Source organism: Dipteris shenzhenensis, chromosome 19, assembly GCF_047967505.1.
Source record: "Dipteris shenzhenensis isolate YYH24624 ecotype China chromosome 19, Dip_SZ_1.0, whole genome shotgun sequence".
In the NCBI taxonomy this organism is placed as follows: domain Eukaryota; kingdom Viridiplantae; phylum Streptophyta; class Polypodiopsida; order Gleicheniales; family Dipteridaceae; genus Dipteris; species Dipteris shenzhenensis.
The window spans coordinates 31,509,523-31,530,459 of record NC_141614.1 but is presented as its reverse complement, the minus strand read 5'-3'; the positions used below and the strand labels follow the sequence as shown (position 1 = coordinate 31,530,459).

The 20,937-nt window shown below is 39.9% G+C and overlaps 1 protein-coding gene across 2 annotated transcripts in view; it reads left to right on the top strand.

Moving 5' to 3' along the window:
- The first annotated feature begins 9,886 nt into the window (after window positions 1-9,886).
- Window positions 9,887-20,937, top strand: part of LOC147890347 (sodium-dependent phosphate transport protein 1, chloroplastic-like) — a 67,059-nt gene continuing 56,008 nt past the window's right edge. For both annotated transcript variants that reach the window (XM_087390450.1, XM_087390449.1), the window contains exon 1: window positions 9,887-10,174. In XM_087390450.1, coding sequence (XP_087246576.1) covers window positions 10,069-10,174 — 106 coding nt within the window. In that variant the 5' untranslated portion in view covers window positions 9,887-10,068. The remainder of the gene's footprint in view (window positions 10,175-20,937) is intronic.

Below are 20,937 nucleotides of genomic sequence, written 5' to 3'. Positions count from 1 at the left end.
CTCTCAATGATCACCATGGTAGATGGATTATTATGCAATGCCTGGTTCAAGGAGAAATATTTGAATTTGCATCAGTTTATGCCCCTCAATCTTCCAGTGGTTGAGCATTGATTTGGGATGTCATGCATAATTATCCGTGGAGACACTATGCATTCATCGGTGGTGATTTCAACAATGCATTACAACCAGGAGATAATACTTCGGGCCACACTCATATGTTGGCTTCTGACAGCAGGCAAGTTATGACTTTTTGGTTTAGCTATGTTTGGTGGATCTCTGGAAGGAAGCCCACACTCCCAGGCTATACCTTTCAACACAATGCTCAATCTTCCTACTAGGCATGCCTGGGCAGATGGTATCAAGTTGATCTGCAACATTGTGATGCCTTTACTTGTCAACTTTGGGTTGATAATGCCTTCACGTATTTTGATCATGCACCTCTTTGGTTGAGGCTCTCCATGCATGCTTTCCTGATGACAGATTGCCTTGTAGAAGGCTTTTGTTGGTGAATAACAGTTATCTGGAACATGCTGATTTTAAAGCTATGGTTTCTAATGCCATTCAGCCTCTCTCTTCTTATATGCTTTTTGATCTGGATTATGCATGGGAGGCTTTTGTTGCTCGGATGCAAGCTATGATTCAAGATTATGGTAAATCATTTATGCAAGCCACACGGGAGACTGTTGTGGATGCTAAACTCACTTGCCAGAGTCTGACTAAGCTTATTCACCTTTGGCCTTTGTCTTATAATGAAAGCATGCACTTATGTAAAGCCAAATTCTGTCTCCAATCAAATGATCAAAGAAAGCTTGCAAAATGGGAAATCCGATCTCAACAAAGGGATTTTTTGAATAAAGACTATTCTTCAAATCAATTTTTCAAAAGTTTGCATTACAAATGACAGGCTACAAATATTTATCGAGTCTAGATGCCTCATGGTTCTTGGTCTTCATCTCACTCTAAACTTGCTGATTTTTGTGTGCAGCACTTCTCCTCCCATTTTGGGAATGTGTACTTTCCTTCTCTTGAGATTTTGTTTGCACGTCAGCTTCTTTTACAGCATGTCCATCCAATTCTTTCTCAAGCTCAGGCTTCGAAACTGGAACTTCCCTTCACTGAAAGGGAATTGTCAGATGCAATTAAATCATGTGGTAGATGGAAATCTCCAGAATGGGATGGCCTCAATGTTGAATTCTTTCTTGCTTTCTGGGATAGCCTCAAATCCCCTCTGTTGCAAATGGCTAATTCAGCTTGGGAAAATTAGCAAATACCCCTGTCATGGAAAAAGAGACTAGTAAAGCTCCTTCCTAAGAAGTAGATTTTTTATTTTATCACTGATTGGAGACCAATCACGCTTATGCCATTCATTTACAAGATCATAGCTAAAATGCTTATTGATCATATAAAAGGCTATCTGCATGATGGTGGGCTGCATCCTTCTCAATATGGCTTTGTTCCTCGTAGGCATATCATGGACAATATTGCCAATGCTTTTGTTGGGATGGAATATGCCAAGTACAAGCAGCAGGATGTTTTGGTCTTACAGATTAACATTGCCAAAGCTTTTGACACAGTTCAATGGGAGTTCATCTCGCATACAATGCGATCCTTGGGCTTTGGAATAAAAATGTAGCAGATTATTTATTGGCTCTATAGGGATAGCAATGCTGCTTGTATTATTTCTGGAGACATCTCTGAAGAATGGACTCTTCGTAGTTTGGTTCATCAGGGCTGTCCCCTTAGTGCCTTACTGTATGCTATTGCTACTCATCCAATGCTACAATACATTGATCATCTGGCTACAGATTATCTCCATGGTTTGGAACTGGATGAAAGTCGCAGCATGGTTGCTCAGGTTTATGCTGATGATTCTTTATTTACTCCAAGGAATACTCCGCCTGATCTTTCTGCTTTGATGCAAGCCCTTTCAGTTTATGGTTTGGCAACTGGCCTTTAGGTTAACTTTCAAAAGTTCAAGCTACTCCCATTGCATCTTAAAAACCGGCACAATCTCTTATGGCTAGGGGAGATCATCCCACCCACTCAGTTGGTATGACACCTTGGTTATCCTTTGGGTTGGAGACTTACTCGTCGACAGCAAATTGATTGGGTTCTAATCAAGCTTTGGAAAAAGGTTGAATATTGGAAACTAGCAACCTGGTCTTTACATGTTCGCCTTCGAATAGTGCAGTCCATACTTGTGGCGTACATTCAATTTTATTTGCCTTTGATCATGTTCACTAAGGTAGATCTTGATTCCTTTATGTCTATTATTATGGAAATCTTTTGGTGTTCCAAACATGGCAGAAAAAGTCTCAGATTGCTTTTGATGCATTGAATTTGTTCCCCTAAAATGCATGGAGGTTTGAAGATCACTAATATCCAAGTGCACATCCTTGCTCATAGGGGGAAAATGTTGCTGCAATTTTTGAAAGGTGATCAGCAGTCCTGGGCTCTCATGATTCAATATCTGGTCACACATATCCTGCTTTTGGTCATTGGCAACCCACTCATTGGGATTTCTTGTTTGGGTGCATTGATGGCACTAGGCATGGCTGCCCTATGGTCTCCAACTTGCTTCTTGACTGGAAGCATATTCTGTCTCACTTGGAATGGCATGGTCGACAGTCTTTGATGGGTAATTCTTTACAAGCTGAAAGCATACAATGGTCCAAAGTTTTTCAGCCTCTGCTTGCTTTACAGGAACCTCGTGGTAGAGGAAAAGATTGCGGCAACTTTGGGCATACAAGGTTTCACTTCAGCAACATGTTTTTTTTAGCGAGCACTTCTAGGAATTTTTCCATATGGATGGTTGCTAGCCCGTAGGCACATTGCTCCTGCTTTATGTCATTGGTGTTTGATTTCTCAGGAGACTGTGCCTCATTTATTATGGCATTGCCTGTCTTCTTGGCAGTTTATGGATTGTCTTCGACAAAGGCTACGAGCGAGATTCTCGACTCTTCTCTTCGGGAAATTTTTTGGCTCTTTGGTTTTCATCCATAGCGGCTAGAGTTTCATCTTTTCTTTGTTTGGGCTCGCTATTGGGCACTTTGGACTTTATGGATAGACCGCAATTGTAAAGTCTTTAATGATCCCAATTTTTCTTAGTTTGCTTTCTTTAAGCGTTCTCTGCAGCAATCTTTCTTTAATTGCTTGCAGACTCACTAGATAGATCAGGATGAATATATGGCTTATACTAAGATCTTCAATTGATGTATTTTCTAGCGCCTCTTTGCTGAGATGACTATTCTTGTAATATAATCAATCAAAGCTTTCACTTTTTAAAAATGTGTGTGTGTGTGTGTGTATGTGTGTGTAGTATCATCTTTATCTCATTTACTATGGGAATTTCTTAGTTTGGAATGGTCAGTAGTCCTTCTTGGGAGAGAAGGGTTCATCTTGACGAATGTCATCACCTCATTGAGGCTATTGTCTTGTCTTTGTCATGTCTTTGAACTGCAATAGTCTTCATCTAGGAGATTGCATTCTTCTTAAAACCTCACACAAAATTAGTCAAAAGGCAATCACTGGCCTTGAAATCTACCATTTGATGACAATTTCTTTTATGAACACATGGTTAATGCTTCTCAAAGCTCATCATTGCACTATTTGTGAGCCTGACTTGTGATGGTAACTTCTTAGAACCCTTCTTGGGTCAAGATAGCCACTCATAAGCCCTTCTAGATAAACAATTGTAGTCGATGATGGTAGACTCTATGATCATGGACTAGAGGGTCACTCAGTGGCACGCCACTCAAATTGGGCACTATTGGGCACAAGGTGGTGGACCAACTAAGATGCCAAAAGTTGACTTTTGTAACACTCCTTGTGAGCTTTACCATCCATGATACTGAAAGCAATGAGTTGCCCATCATGTTGCCTCTAAATGTGTAGATAGCCTCTCCCATGGCTCTCATGCTATGCACCTACCCACGAGCTCCCCAGTTATAGTTGACATAGAGTAGCGGCACCATTCATGGACCTTTAGTGCTAGCTTTAGGCTCTAGGCCTCACCTCAATGAAGAAGTAGACCTTATTCGTTATTCTAGTGAGGAATTTAAAGGGATAGGGACAAATTCTAACCCTAATCCTAAGGAATGAAATTGTAGTCTTTTTCATTATAATATTGTGTACAATTATAATGGGTACCAACTCCTCTCTTTTTTCTCTCTTTAAACTTCTCCAACAATATATGCCGTCCAAAGTTCTTTAATTGTTTGATAATATTGATATAATTAAGGATTATTTCCCTCCTTACAAGGTAGGTAATAGTAAGACACTCTCACATATATGCCATAACTTGCATGGATGACCATATAGTAACATAGTTTGATTATAGCTCTATATACTAGTTTGGTAGCTTCAATGACAATCACATCATTAATATAATGGACTTAGGTCAATTTCTCTCTCTCTCTCTCTCTCTCTCTCAGTATATGTTATCAGTGTTGTCATCCTCTCTCTCTCTCTCTCTCTCTCTCTCTCTCTCTCTCTCTCTCTCTCTCACAGACACACACACACACACACACACACACACAAAATTCTCCTTTTGCTTTTGCATCCACTTAATTTCTTAATTTTCCATTTTCCTATTTTTTCTAATTCCTTTTCCTTCTATCTCACAAACACTCCCTAATTTTTCCTAATTCCTCCTAATTTTTTTCCCAATTTATTTCTTAAAGCGCTCTCTCTCTCTCTCTCTCTCTCTCTCTCTCTCTCTCTCTCTCTCTCTCTCCCGCATCTTTAACCAATTTTCTTTGCTATTTTTCTCTCTTCCTTCCCCATATCTTTCCCTAATTTCACTTGATTTCCCCCAATTATTTTTATTAATTTTTTAAAACTAACTTTTTAATTCCTTTTTCCTTTTTTCAAATTCTCTCTAGGCCCCCTTTTTTACACCTTTAAAATCTACATCGAGCTGTTTAAGTCTGTGTTTAAGCCACTATTTGATTGTGACCCTAATAACAAGGGAGGGCTGTTTATGACACCTGTCTTCCCAATTAAAGTTAAGCTGGTTCTTACCATGTTTTCTTGTTGGATGGTGGCAGGTATGCAGACTCTCCTCTTCAATAAAAGAGATGCTTATAAGGACTTCACCAAGCTCCATTTTTTTTGGCAAAAATGTTTTTTGCAAAAACTTTACTGTCATTTCTTATCAAAGCTCGTGTATACTTTTTATGCAATTTCGTAGGTGTTTTACCTACATACTCAAACTCTTCCACACACACACACACAGACACTTACTTTCCCTTTTTCCTTTTGACATACTAATTATTTCTCTTCCCTCCTTTATAATCCTCGAATAACCCATTTAAACTTTCTTCCCTCCCCCTAAATTCCCTTAAATTTTCCCTCCTAAAATTTCCTAAATTTCCCACAAATTTTTTCTATATTTTGTGCAATTCTCTACTTATTTGTTCCTACTTTTTTCTAATTTTCCTCCTAAACTTTTTCCTTAATTTTTATATATTTTGCCTAATTTCCTCCCCCCCCCTTTTTCCTAGTTTTCTTTATTTTCCCAATTTCTCAAAATTTCCTAATTATTTCCTCTTTTCCCTAATTATTTTCTAGTTTCTCCTTAAATATTCCTCTTATTCTCTATTTTGTTCTAAGTTTCTATTTTCCTCTTTAATTTTCTCCTAATTTCTTAAATCTTCCTCTTAAAAATTTCTCTTAATTTTTAAGTTTCTTCTAATTTTTCTCATTTATTTTTTCTTAATTTCTCTTTTTTCTTTTCCCCTATTTACTCAATTTATTCTCTATTTCTTTAAATCCCCCCCCCTCTGCCACGTGCATGGCTAATTCCCTCCGCCATGTGCACATGCACTACTAATTCCCTCCGCCACGTGCATGGATGCCCTTGACTCCTAGTGCACTTGCATTACGAGCTACACAATACCCTCTGGTTCCCTAGGTACTGCCAATCTCCTAAAAAACCCCACCGTCCTAACTCTCCCCTCCTCGACTACCTGTCCCTAACTATTTAAAGGCCACCACCTAGCTCTCTACCCATCACAACTCTCTAGATCTATTGTGTACTCGCTTATGATCTGCTCAGCTCCCTCTACCTACACGCTTGCTATGCTATGTGTGCTCTACCCCATGCGTCGTACCCCATACTCAACCTCTCACCCTTTGCACTAGGTTGTCTGCCCCTGAGATCCGATACGTAGTCCGTGCACTGCTCCAGTCCCTGACCGTCGGTGTCTGTGCTACCCAACTACTTGCCTGAGTCGCCTCTCACTACTTGCCTAAGTCGCCTCTTGCTAATCGCATGTCCGCGGCTTTTAAGTCCCTATGGCATGCCCCACAGTTTGGGTACCACTCCACACAGTAGACATGGACTCATAGGTTTGAGTCCACGGCTTACCTTTACTTTTTTGTAGTTTACGCCTTCCCCCCTCTTCTCTAATTTTTTAAATTATTCCCTCCCATCCCCTCTCTTAAGTTTATGTATTCTCAAACCACCCCCCCTCCTCTCTAATTAAATTATTCCCTCCCCGCCCCTCTCTAATTTATATACTCTTTAATAATGCTTCCCCTCCAAAGAGTAATTCTCCCCCCCCCCTCCCTCTCCCCCCCCCTTCTATTTATATTTATATATTTTCCCCTCCGCAGCCCCCCCTCTCTAATTATGTATAAGCTTTAATAATCTTTCCCTTGTTTTACAATTTTCCCCTTATGTTATTAGTCTCCCTCCACCTCTTTTATTCCCCTCCCTCTTCTCTAGTTATTTTTCCCTTTCCCCCATCTCTACTTACCTTTCCTCAAATTTTCCCTTCTATCCTCCCTAATTCTTTCCTTTCAAATTCATGTAAATTCCATAAACATTACCCAACTCCCCAAACCCTATTTTTTTCCTCGCAAAGTTAAGAATTTCTTAACCCGATTTCCTTTTAAAATTTCTCAGGTTCAAAATAGTTCTAATAATTAACCTCTTAGCTGCTCTTCTTTTTAGAATAATTAAATGGTCACACTAATCTCCTCTTTGCTCTCGTTTTTTCCTCGTGATAATTTAAAACTTACACTGACATATTTTCAATACCTGGATTAGTCTGAGGCTAAGCGTTAATTTTTATTGTGACCTCGATAACAAGGGAGGAGGGTTTATGACACCTGTCTTCCCAACTAAAGCTAAAATTGGTTCTTATCATTTTTTATGTTGGATGGTGGCAGGTAGGCAGACTCCCCTCTTCAATAAAAGTGTTGCTTGCTAGGACTTATCCAAGCTCAGCTTCTATACAGTTTCCACAAAGTCATTTCCACAAAATGGCCCACTGCTAGTTTCCTTTATAAACAGGGATTCACCGACTTGTACAAACTTTTCCGTTAATGCAATTAGTCCTATTCCATTGTCTAGCTTCGCTCTTTTGTCTTTTCACTATGCAAAGGGCTGATGTCAAATCTTCCACACACACACATACACACACATAGTATCAAACCACAATGCAATCTTTATGCAATAATATTAACTCTCTCAACCTTGGGATCTATCAAAGTTGTTCTAGTTGGTGATGTATAAGACTCTCACATTTCATGGTCAGAATTCATATAAATCAAGCATTTTCTAGATTTGGTACTCAACGAGTACAACCAACCTGATCATTGGCTAAATTGAACTAAGAGTATGCCAAGCATAACTTGGAGTACATCTATTTTAAAGTATTACGTTACACACATTATCTACAATCCTCAAGAATGCTTGGCCAACTCTCCATTAGATTGGCAATTGGACATGATGACTCTAACCACATCATAGGGAAGTATAGAGATATGAGATGAGGTATAGCTTTATGTTCTAAAGAAGCTCTCAATTACTTGCAGTTTCCCTTGAAGTAATATTGCATTCATCTATGTGCATTTTCCATCATATTGTGCTCCCTCTATTCACTCTTGCTCTTGCTATATTTGTGTTTCGGAGTAAGTTCTCAAAGCCTTGCAACGAATTGCACAAATATAGTCATGTGGTTGCTTAATTCATATAGATTGGCACCCTTTGATACCATATTTGTCATAGTTGGAAGGTCTTTAGACAACATTAGAAAGCATAAGTTTTGGGTAAACCTCTCAATTATTATTTTTGTACATAGATGCTAAGAGATGGTAAAGATCCACATAGAGGATAGCTGCATTCGTTTGAAGAATGTGCTAACTTACTTCATTAACTTTTAAGATTTTGCTTCTTTGAAGTTGTTTTTTAAATCTTGTGTCATTTCTTTGAAAAAAAAAAGTCTTATGTGTCATGGGCACTATGTCAAGGGTACATTAGCTTTTAAAAGAAAACCACACTAGATACTATTAGCATAGGCAGTTTCATTTGGTGGGTTTTGATGTCAATTGCATCATTAATTGCACATATTAAGATACTTATCCACAAAAATCCATTTACAACGAGTTAGAGAAGATATAACCATTACATTGCATTGCTCTAATATATGCTTATAAAGTGCTTTACTCAATGATATTTAGCCTCTCAACCTTGAGATTTGTCAAAATTGTTTGGTTGGTGAATGGTGACATATCAAACTTTCACATTTCATGGTGGGATTTTGTACAAATTTTGATATTTCCATTGATCTCCTCTTACTCACTTTTGCATGGACATGTTTTTTGGAGTGAGTTCACTTAAAAAACACCATGGATGCCTTGAAATAGATTGCACAAATATGTAGTCATGATATTGCTTAATTAATAAGGGTGTTCACCTTTTCATACCATATTTCTCACAAATGGAAGCTCTTTGGACAACATTATAAAGCATATGTACTGGCAACCCTTTACCATGATTTTTTTGTAGTGCAGATTATGATAGTTTCCAACTATACTATAGGGATTGTAATGGTTCAAATAGATATTGCATGAAAAGAGGATAGGTATATTCCCTTGAAGGATGCCCTACATTGCTTTGTTAAGATTCTTGGTGCTTTACATTTGTTTTTAAAGTGCATGTCTTATCAATAAGAGAGCATAAATGCACTATATCATGGCTAATGAAAAATCTCGCTAACCAAATGGAAAAGGATGTTTATAGGGCATTTAAAATGTAATCAAGTCTTGAGCACCTTAGCTTAAAACTTGAGACCACTTAAGCCACTCATTTTTAAAGAGAAGGCTAATAAAAAAATGTTTGATTAGCAAGCTTGATTTAGTTGTTGAAATATTTAGGGCAATGTAGTCTATTGGATAGGAACATTGTACTATATATGTATGTGGGAGAGCTACCAAGGGACTATCACGCTGATGATAGGAAGATAGTTTAGAGATATGCTTCATTGGGATGCATCTCATTAGAATCAAGAATGAGGTTGTCAAAATGAGAAGATAGTTTGGTCCATGAAGGGAGGGATCTTGGCCTCAAAATTTTGGCCCCATATTTTATTTATGAGAGAATGTAGAATGTAATGATTTTTTCCCTTCCTTCCCCCCTCACACATTAGACTATTCTTGCCCACACAATCCATTTGTTTGTGGAACCCCACAAAGGGCAAGCTACTCTCTCCCAGCTCTAGTTTATGGTATTCATAGGAGGATCTCTACGCGTGGTCCCAAGAAATAAAACCTAAGCCATGGTACCTTGCTAGCTAATGTGGGCAATTACTCCCTTCTTTTGGAGGGTGGAGTTTTTGGTCTGCCCTCAGGGTAGCCTTAGCACCCTACTCTTTGTTAGTTTGTTAGCTACTCGGCAATGATGGAGGGTTTTCTTTTTTATTAATCCTTTTTAATGTCCGAGGATTTTAATTTTTGAGACGAGCAAAAAGATCTGGGCAAAGGCGCGAGCAGTGTGAAATGTGGGGGAAAGGACCACTGAAAGGGTGCCACGTGGGAGGAAGGGGGGGTTTAAAAGGATATCCAAACGCTCGAAGGGAGGACACGTAGGCGGAACGAATTGGGCGGATGAGAAGAGCTTGCTCCGATATATCTCCAAGCTCCATTTTCGTTCATCTTGTTGCTTGAATTTCATTCTTGTTGTTGCTTCCAATTCTTTCTTGCTCGATTTCATCCTTCGGATTTCTCAAATCCTTTCTCCGTCGGATTTCGTAGCTTCCTCTTCATATCCATGACATCTTCATGCCCCTGATCCTCATTCGAATTGCTCCGTCCCGTTCTCCTGCGACCATGACTATTGGAACTGTTTTGCCGTACTTCAGTGCTAGCAGTGCCACCATCGGCGCAGGTAAATTTTCCTCATCCTTCCTGCGTAATTTGACTCTAGATAGCTCGTTTCGTGACCTGTGAAAATGCACGTCTTGTTTCATTCCGCGCTCATTCTGTATGTACTGTGCCGAGCTTACAGAACGGCGAGTGCTTATATGTGCGCTTGCATGAAGTGTCTGCTGTCCTATACTTGTCGCTATTCTCAGAACTGCAGATGAAAACTGAAATTTTAAACGTCCAATGGATTCCGCACTGGATTCGATACACATTTTATGAGTTTCCGTACTTCTTCCTCTTCTTTCCATATGTACGCGTACGTGTCCGCGTCTAGTAGTCATATATTTAGAGTCCACAATTTTGCTTATGACGAGAGAGAGAGAGAGAGAGAGAGAGAGAGTTGTGTCTCTTCTGCGAGCGACTTGTTTATTACCGTGTTTTTACTTGCCAGACCTTAAGGACTTTAGATATACTGCTTTGGTGTTCTCTTACCACCCGAAGATGATATCTTGCCAATTTTGAGAATACGTTCATGCGTTTGTCTTTCACTGAATAGGTATAAGTTAGCATATGAAGTGGTCTTCGCCAAGTCATATCAAAGAATAATTCATCAGTCCGTTTGAAACAAGCGCCGCCCTTGTTTCAATCTTTAGGGTGCTTTTTTAACCTATGAACCTTGGCATGTTCTTCTGCAGTCTTAAGCTACTCAACATGGACATTGTCCTGGAGCCGTCTGGGAATGGCACTAAAATACCTTTTGGTGTATCAGCCAGTTGTGTTGTGCAGCTAGTATATTTTGCAGCAGGCCTACTGCATATAGTGGCAAATGTTTGCGTGTGTCGTAACTACTATGACTGGCCGTGAAGACTTGCATACGAGCTTGCTGAATTGAAAGAGAGTATAAACATGACATGTCTGGATTGCAACATTGTCCCTTAAAGTGTATTTCTATATATCTTAGACGCATTGGGCAGAAACCAAGTACAAATCTGAATACCATGGAGTAGGTCCCCACCCTAATACGTGGGCTGCTCACAACGTGCTGATAAGTGGACATTGGCTGCCTGTACATGCCATGGTTAATGAACACAAGGAAGGCTGCTCTTATGGCTGCATAGCTGGCTGAAGTTAAAGGATACTGGGTGAATTTAGTGCCAACAATCCATGTAAACAACGACCAATACAATTTCACATCTTTGTCATTGGCAATCTCTTTGGATATCATGGTGTAAGGAAACACATTCTCACCAGATTGCCGTGCAACTTGAGGTAGAGAGACCAAGTATTGACGCTGAATAGTAGACAGTTCATCCTCATCTTCTTTTGTTTCACTTGAATGCCCAACCTTTGAGACTGAATGTTCCTCCGACTCTTCTTTCTCCTCATTTACAAGGATATTAGGAGGCTGAACATTGGAGCCCATGACAACTTGCTTCACCCTTTCCTCAGCATGGGGATGAACATCTAGCTCCGTAGGATCATGTCCTAGTTTTAGAACTGTCTTTCTTGAACCTTTTGGTGATTGCTGCAACATGTGGAGAAAAAGCAATGATTAATCAGAGTATACCTTAACCAATGTAAGAACAAAAAAGGAAAGAAAATTACAATGAACCAAAAATGAGTTCAGGGTAATGTAGAGACCTCAACACTACTTTGCATGTGTTTGGCCTCAACATCACAATCTTAATGAAGCTTAAGTTCATTTGACAAGAGGGCCTTACTTCTTATTTACAATTTTAGTGCACTTACATTTAAATAATAATGCATGCAAAACTGTTACATCCTTGCTCTACTGGAGGCCACCTTACCTTCTCTTGACTAAAAATTATGATAGAAAATATTTAATATTATCATGAATAGGATGTCTTAAGAACCTGAACAAAGCTAGACTGCAATTGACATGATACCTTATTTGTGCAGCATGCTTTTCTATTGCATTGGGAATGGTTGAAAAAGGAAAATCTCTATGGAGAAAATATAAAACAACATTGGGTGTGGTCAGATGGTGCTGCCTCTCAATTTAAATCGGATTCTACTTTGTCTCAAGGTTCAAATCCCTAACTGGCCTAGACATGATGTTGAATTTCTTTGGGTCTAGCCATGGCAAAGGTGAACATGATGGATGTGGTACTGTTATTATGCAAGCTCTATTTAAACACCAATTAGCATGCCCTCAAGAAAAACTCAATGATGCCCATGATGTTGTAACATGGCTTATAACCAACCTCTCCAGAGGGGCTTTTATGCGAGACATTTTAGCATACATGGTCATGCTCATAGTGTCTAGAGCCAAAAGTATGTTCTTTGCATGCTTTGGACCATGTGTTAACACGTTGCCCAAAAGCATGCAAAGAGCATGCTTGTAGGTGAGACATTTTAGCATACATGGCCATGCTCAAGAGCAAGTTGTTAGGACTAGCCACCATCAAGTCAATGCCCTATGGCCTAAAAGTATGGCCTAAAAGTGTATGTGAGAAGTTGTTTATGATTACAGGGCATAAATGAACATTGCCTAAAATTCGGCCCACATGTAAGTATATTGTCATCACTGATGAATATATGTGACAATGTATGTGACAGTATTTGGCGCTAAAAGTATTCTCTTTGCATGCTTTTGGACCGTGTGTTAACATGCTGTCCAAACCAAAAAAGTGCCATATCATGTCTTATCTCTACACAGCATATGCGATGCATGTGCTGATGCCAATTGCCTATTTGGAATAGGTAATAGCTGCAATAAACCCAAATTGGTAGTGATCTTGCACTTTTTTTGTTGACATTTACTCTGTAAGCATTCTGTAAGGTATTCAAGCATATCCATTATAGTATAATTTTCATACTGGGACGTAAGTCTTTGTGATGCACTTGTGGCTTGCCGTTGGAAAGATTGTCTCATTTGGAGAACAAACAATATTTATGAGAGTATAAAACTAAAGAAAATTTAGCCCAAGGCCCCCATAGTGTTAGAGATTACTGCCTCACATGTGAGTCCCTAGATAAGGAGGAGGTATATTTGGTCTTTTAGCAAAGCCAAATTATGAAAAAGTATTTAATCTTCTCAGCAAGTCCAAAGTACCAACATATGTCTCAGACTGCGTTCCGAAAGGCAAGCGTCTTAGATTGAATTCGGATGATACATAAACCTGCAAGCATCTCAGTTGGGTTCCGGAAGATAGGAGTATCAAGTTGGACCCAGGTGACAAGTAACCATGTTGACAACCTTGATGACGAAGGGACTTGCTTTTAGTTTCAGACACTATTCTTCTCCTGGTGGTTGGACATGGTATCATCATTCCATCCAGAGCTCAATGGTTCATTCTTTTTAAGATTGTTTTCCTAACCTTTATGCCCCTAACAATCGAGGGGACCGTGTCCTTTTGTGGAGGTAACTTCTCTCTTGGGCCTCCATTGCAGATTTATGGGTTATTGGAAGTGACTTCGACTATGGAGTTGCCTTTAGACAAGAAGGGGGATAGAGAAGGAGGCAACATTTTTTGGAGAAAGCAGCCTTGGATGCCTTCCTGTTCAGTTTAGTGGCAGAGATGTTTGGTTGGATGATGCCTTTCACACCCCGTCACAGTCACTCCAGTTCTCGTGGTCAAACAAGAGACCTCAAATGCCCATTCCTGCGTGCATTGATAGATTTTATGTTGGAGATTGGGCTTTGGAGTAAAACCAAAAGGTAATTCTTTTCACACAAATTCACCACCTAATCTATTGGAGAAGAAGAACACAATCACACCACAAAAACGACAGCAGACTGGGTACAATCTCCCCCCCCCTAGATGAGTGGCTCACGCTTCCTCATCTAGAGTATTTATGATATTTCATAAAAGCACCAAGGAGCCAAAATTATCCCTCTCATCCAAAAATGAGGGATATGTTTTACATAGCTTTCTTAGGGCCCAAAAATCAATTATGTCTACTATAAAATATATTGCTCAAACCCGCAATAATAAAGCAAATACAAAATTGGCCCATGGCCATATATAATGCGCTGTGTGACACCTCGATCGGTATTGCATTAATTCCAATTCTTGCTATGAGTTCCATCACCGGTACTCAAGCCGCCAATTATATTAATTATTAACAATCGATTGAACGAATCACCGAATCAACCGATCCCAACATATCCGCGCTCAAAGCACAATAATCAAGCACAACACCAATAACACTAGTGACATCAGTATTAACATGGAATCACCCACAATACCGGCCATCTAGCATGGAAAACACAAGCTAGTCAGACGTCCCCAACTAACCACACAAAGTATCCACTAGGATCCCCGCTGCGTCCGGTGCGCTCCTATGGGATACTTTGCCATAGTCACACTCGACTAAAAGTAATAATGTCCAAAGTAAGATATATCAGAAATATAATTTCCGTAACATCCCTCTTGCTTGGATTGCAACTGACCTCAGTTGCGTGTTTGATTATAGGAACTAAGGAGGTATGGAAAAGTTGGAAGGAACCGCTCAGGCATCCACTGAGCATCATCTCTTGGATGATTCTTAAATTTAAGCAAGGATTTAGTATAGACATTTCCTTTTCGGATCGAGGTTTGTTGATGATCAATAATGCAATCAAGTTCTAAAATTTATTCTTCATCAACAATCAATGGGGCCTCTTCATAGATAGGGTGAATAGGTAAAGGTCCTTTGAAGGGCTTCAAGAGGCTGATATGGAAAGCATTATGTATTTCCCAATTATCAGGTAATTCAAGCCTATAAGCTAGATCATTGATTTTCTGAATCACTTTAAATGGTCCATAAAAACGTGGTGACATCTTGATTACTGGCCATTTCTCAATACTCTTCAATCTTCTTTTCTCAATCCGAAGAAGTACATAATCACCTTTAAAAAGCATATGTTTTCGTTTCTTATTAGCTTATTTCGTGTACTTCTCTTGAGCGATTGCAATGGCTTCGTGAACCTCTTTGAGAATATTTTGATAGTCATGGATAAATGCATCTGCTGCTTCTACTCTATGGGTCAATCGTGTGATAGGGATAGGTAAGACTTTCCCATAGATAATCTCAAAGGGTGCTTTTCCAGTTGCAGAATGAGGAGTATTATTATAAGCAAATTGTAAGAGATGAATGTATTTATCCCAAGCTTTGGGTTGACTTCCCGTATAAACTCTTATCATATCCAGAATAGTAATGTTGGTAACTTCAGTTTGTCCATTCGATTCTGGATGGAAAGCTGATGAGAAATCTAACTTAGTGGCTAGATTATGAAATAATGCAGTCTAGAAATTACTGCAAAACTTCGAATCTCGATCAGACACTATAATCTGTGGCAATCCATGATGAGCAAATATATGCTTGATGAATAAATGTGCAGCTTGCTGAGCTGTTAAAGTCTTTTTGCATGGGATGAAATAAGCTTGCTTACTAAAGCGATCTACTATCGTCCAAATCCATGTATATTTGCTCCCAAGGTTGCGTAGGAATAGGCAAAGGCATTAGCAATCCTGGGGTCTTTCCTTTGTAACTCTTGATCTTCTGACATTGATGCATTCGGCTACAAATTTAGCCACATCTTTTCTTATAGTAGGCCAATGAAATCCCCTTGCGATCACTTGTAAAGTGGCAGTCACTCCCCTATGTCCCATATATGGTGGTTGGTGCATTTCCTCCATTACAATTTGTCTAAAGGGTTGAGTGATGCATAATTTCTTTTGATAAAAGAGGTATCCATCATTGCATGAATAGTCCAATATAGGATTCCAATTGTTATTCTCTAATTTGTTCCATATATCAGAAAAGTCTGGATCCTCTTGATAAGAATTCTTCATACCTTCAAAAGGCTGGGTCTCTACAGGTTAATACTTGGCTTTTTGCTAAGAGCATCAGCAACTACATTTTCCTTTCCAGGTTGATACTGAATCATGGGCTGAAAACTCTGTATAAATGATGCCCACTTGATGTGCCTATCGGATATTAGTGGCTGAGTCAACAAATGCTTGATACTTTGCTGATCGGTTTTGATAAGAAACTCAGATCCCATCAAATAATGTTTCAACATTCGTAAGGCATGCACAACGGTAGTTAATTCCTTATCATACGTACTATAATTGCATTCCGCTGGTTTTAATTTTCGGCTCTCATATGCTATCGGATGTCCATCTTGCGTAAGTACGGCTCCAATTCCATATCCACTAGCATCGGTTACAACTACAAAGAATGGTCTAGAGAAATTGGGTAGTTGCAACAAAGGAGCTTGTGTGAGAGCTTCTTTCAAAGCTGTAAAAGATTTATCTTGACGCTCGGTCCATAAGAAATGCTTAGCATTCCTAAGAAGGTCTGTCAATGGATGTGCAATGTATGCGAAATTCTTGTCAAACTTTCTATAAAAGCTACACAATCCTAAGAATGATCTTAATTCGTGTATGTCTCGGGGCTTAGGCCATGTGACTATGCACTCGATCTTCTTTAAATCTACTCGAATCCCATCGACGGATATAATGCGACCCAAATACTCTATCTGATCTCGAAAGAAACTGCTCTTTTCAAAATTTATGTACAATTGATTTTCTTTCAAGAGTGAAAAAACTAACTTCAGATGTTTCTTATGCTCCTCAACATCTTTGCTAAACACCAGAATATCATCGAAAAATACTATCACACAATCTTGGAGTTTAAGAAAGATTCGGTTCATCATTCTACTAAAAGTAGCTGGAGTATTAGTTAGCCCAAAAGGCATAACTAGGAACTCAATAATGTCCCGTTTGAGTTCTAAAGACAGTCTTCTATATATCCTCTTCTACCATACGAACTTGATGATAGCCGGATTTGAGATCTATCTTACTGAAGACCTTGGTCCCTTTTAATTTGTCCAAAAGATCATCAATCCTAAGGATTGGATATTTGTTCTCTACTATGATTTTGTTTAGTGCACGATAGTCTATGCACATTCGATAGGTTCCATTTTTCTTTTTGACTAATAAGACAGGTGCTCCATAAGGAGAACTGCTGGGTCTTATCAATCCTCTCTCTATCAATTCCTCCACTTACTTTTGAATTTTCTTTTGTTCTAACTGATTGACTTTATAAGGAGCTTTGCAAGGTGGAGTGTTGCCCAGTAAGATTTCTATCCTATGATCTTCAGGTCGAGAACATGGTAGTCCAGTGAGAAAGAAACTTTTGGTGTGTAGGCTTAGTGTTTGGTTGAATAGCCGTTACCGTATTCACCAAAATCAGATATGTCTTCTCATGTTTTCTCATTGCTCTTTTGGCTTGTGTGTGGTTGAGTAAAGGACTAATCTCAGGTTTCATTGAGCTTTTCATACATATTTCTTGTTTGTCCTTCTCAATCCACATTTGATGTGATGAGCTTTTTAAAAGACTTCCAAGATTTTGGTCGCCTTTTACTGTGCTTAGTGATGTTCCACCAAAGTGCAGCACTCTCTTCTAAATGATTTGCAGCACATTTAATCTTGTCTTTTTCAGAGAATTTCTCCCCTGAAAAATAATCTTTTAGTTGACTGATCCACGACAAGACAGTGCGTGCTTCTTTCTTTTCATCGAAATTTTGAAACGAGAAAGCTTTTCTACTAATCTTACTCTCCTTCCTCAAATTTTGTGCTCTCAATGTGGCTTTGACTGTCCTGATAATAGTATCATCGTCGGAAATTTTGAAATGAGAAAGCTTTTCTACTAATCTTACTCTCATTCCTCAAATTTTGTGCTCTCAGTGTGGCTTTGACTGTCCTGATAATAGTATCATCGTCGGAATCATCATCGGATGACTCATCGTCAGATGAACGTCTCTTCCTTTTCTTACCATTGATTTTCTTTTCCAATCTCTCACTATGCTCACGCTCATCGGCCAACTGTGCCTAAAGTGCGTCTAATTGATCTTGGAGCGTGGGTGGTTGTGGCTGATGTGCCATGATATCGATAAGTACAAAATAAAGCAGAGCGGAGAAAGATAAGGTTACTAAGTGTATGAGATTTAAATGGATGGAAAAGTGTGTTTCGAGTGTATGGTAAGAAATGGATGGCGGAAAATACTAAGTGTATGAAATATAAAGCAAAAGAAATCACTTATCTTGCTCTTTGATCGGAGGTGGGAAAAAAAATAGAGTGGGAGATATGTGACTGATGTTGTCGCTCGAAGTCGCCTTTGCGCTCGACTGATCTCCAATTGATTGCTCGGTGATTCGTGGTTCCAAACCGCCTTCTTGATTTGAGCTTATCAGATTTTGCAATGGTCTTCGTCTTGTCGAGCTCCGATCGCTTATAGGAGCCTCCTTTCTCTTTTATACGCCCTTGCTGGTCGGCGAGGTGGCTTAGCACTTGAGTTGTAGGTCGCCATATGGAAAAGAGTCTTCTTGAGTTGGCCTTTAGAATGCTTTCGTTGAGAGGTGTCCGCAAGGGCGGTGGCACGTAGTCTATCACAATCTGTGAAAAGACGTAGGACTGCTCACTGTAGTGCTGAGTCTATCCCAAGACCCCAGGCAAGCCAAGTCCTCCGAGGACTCGGATGGGGGGTAGAGTCAATAAGCATTTCCTCTCTAGAGAGAGTGTCACACAGCTTATTGACTTAGACAGGGTATTGAAGACAGATTTTGATGCCGTCTTGCGTATAGTTACTTATTTTTATGCCTTTCCTCTTGTAGCAAGTTTGGATACATTGGCCAGAGATGATGTCAGGTTTCAGATTTTGCAGCATAGTCCCTTATCGGTGAAACCAAATATGAGAGTCTTGCTAGATGCGCCTTTCATCAATATGGGAATTCAGTGTACCGCACTTCTTGCTCCCCATCAAGGTGCTTGGGTTCGGATGGGCTTTCACCATCCTTCTTTATTGTGCATTGGGATGAGATTGGGGATCACATTACCTCAGCCCTGCAGGGCGTTTGGGACTTTGATGCTATGCTTGACTCACTCATAGAGGGTCTCAAACGGGAGGTTGCAAAAATTTGGTGTCACAATGGAGGCCTATCACTCTCTTGGGCATCCTGGCGCAAGCAATTAGTCTATTGTTGCAATCCTTTCATCCGGATCTCATTTGTGATACACAGGTAGGATTTGTGCATGGCAGGAGCATCTTTGATCATATCTTCTCTTTTTGGGAGGCTTCCAATTTAGCTTTGCATAGCAGCTAGAAGCTAGCCATTCAACCCTTGGATTATGAAAAAGCTTATGACAGGGTAGATTGGGATCTTCTAGAGGACACCCTTCATCATTTTGGACCCTCAGATGCATAGATTAGAGGGGTCTCCTCTTTGTACAGATCAGCCCACAGCCAAGTGCTCATCAGAGGGATCAAAGAAGGCAACCTCAAAGCTAGGAGGTTGTGTCAGATAAACTTCTTCCTTCTGGCAGATCCCCTTGAAGAAAGGCAGTCTTGATGTCAAGCTAGTGCACTTGCCAATGGTGATGGGCTGCAATGGCAATGACACATCTAATAGTAATAATCCTGGAAGTGGGAGCAAAGGTCTCCTCAAAGTCAATGCCTTGTTGTTGGGCATATCCTTTTGCAACAAGACGGGCTTTGTGTTGATCTATGCTGCCATCAGATTTCCTTTTTTAATTTGTAGACCCCTCGGGTACCAATGGCATGCTTGCTAGGAGGGAGATCTACTAATTCCCATGTGTCATTTTTGGCAATAGATTGTAGCTCAGCTCTCATTGCATCCATCCACTCTTTACTGTCAAAAGCATCTTTATGGCACAAAGGCTCTTCATTGCAAGCTGTAGCAAGGAGTGCAAACTCAAGAAAGTGACCATGCATGTGTCTATTCCCTGATCTTGTCGGAGCAGCAAGAGGTTGATCTTGTTTGCTGTTCCTCAATGTGTCAAGAAGCCATCTGGGAACTTGCCTTTGCTGTCTATTGACAGCTCTTTCTTCAATCACTGCATCATGAATAGTGGGATCATTTTGTGCTGGAAGAGGAACCTGTAAATCAGCATGGGGTGCTGGCTGATCATTGCTTGTTGGAGGGCCTGCAGGAGGCTCATGTTGCTGGTCAAAGTCTCCCTCTGAGGGAAGTAGAGGTAACCAAGAGTCACAGGCATCAAACATGTCAACTTCTGGCTTAGCTTTGCAGTCCACAAGAGGAGCAACTCGTTTGACATATACTCTGCCCCCCTATCTATGTTGAGGGTGACAAGCTTGCATCCCGATTCATTCTCAACCATATTCAGCCACCTCTGAAAGCATGAGAACACTTCAGATTTGGCTTTTAAAGCATATACCCAGCAATATCTTGTGAAGTCATCAATTAGAGTCATGAAATATTTGTACCTCCCAATGGCATTTGTCCTCATTGGGCCATAGACATCACTGTGCACTAGCTGCAATTTCCTTTGTGAGAATTTTGGACAATTCTTTTTGAAAAGGAAACCGATGCATCTTACCCAAAAGACAACCCTCACACACATGTTTGGAAACTGTGAGTTTGAGGTATATCATTTGCCATGCCCTGTGAATGTAACTTGGCAAGAGCTCTATAATTGAGATGACCCCTTCTATCATGCCAAAGATGAGTTTCAGCAAGCTGTGAATGTGAAATAGCAAATGCTTCAATAGAAAGTGCAGCTAAGTGATGTTCAAGGTGATAAAGCCCCTTTTGCAAAGTGCCAGTGAGAACTATGGCACTGTCATCACGAAGATCATATCCTAAGCATGTGTATCCATCAAATATTACTCTGAAACCTGAAGGGGCAATTGCTGAAATTGAAATCAAGTTGACTTAAATTCTAGGCACAAAAAGAACAGTTGTCAAAGTGACAGGATGGCTTGAAATGGATGTGAGCTGCACATCTCCAATT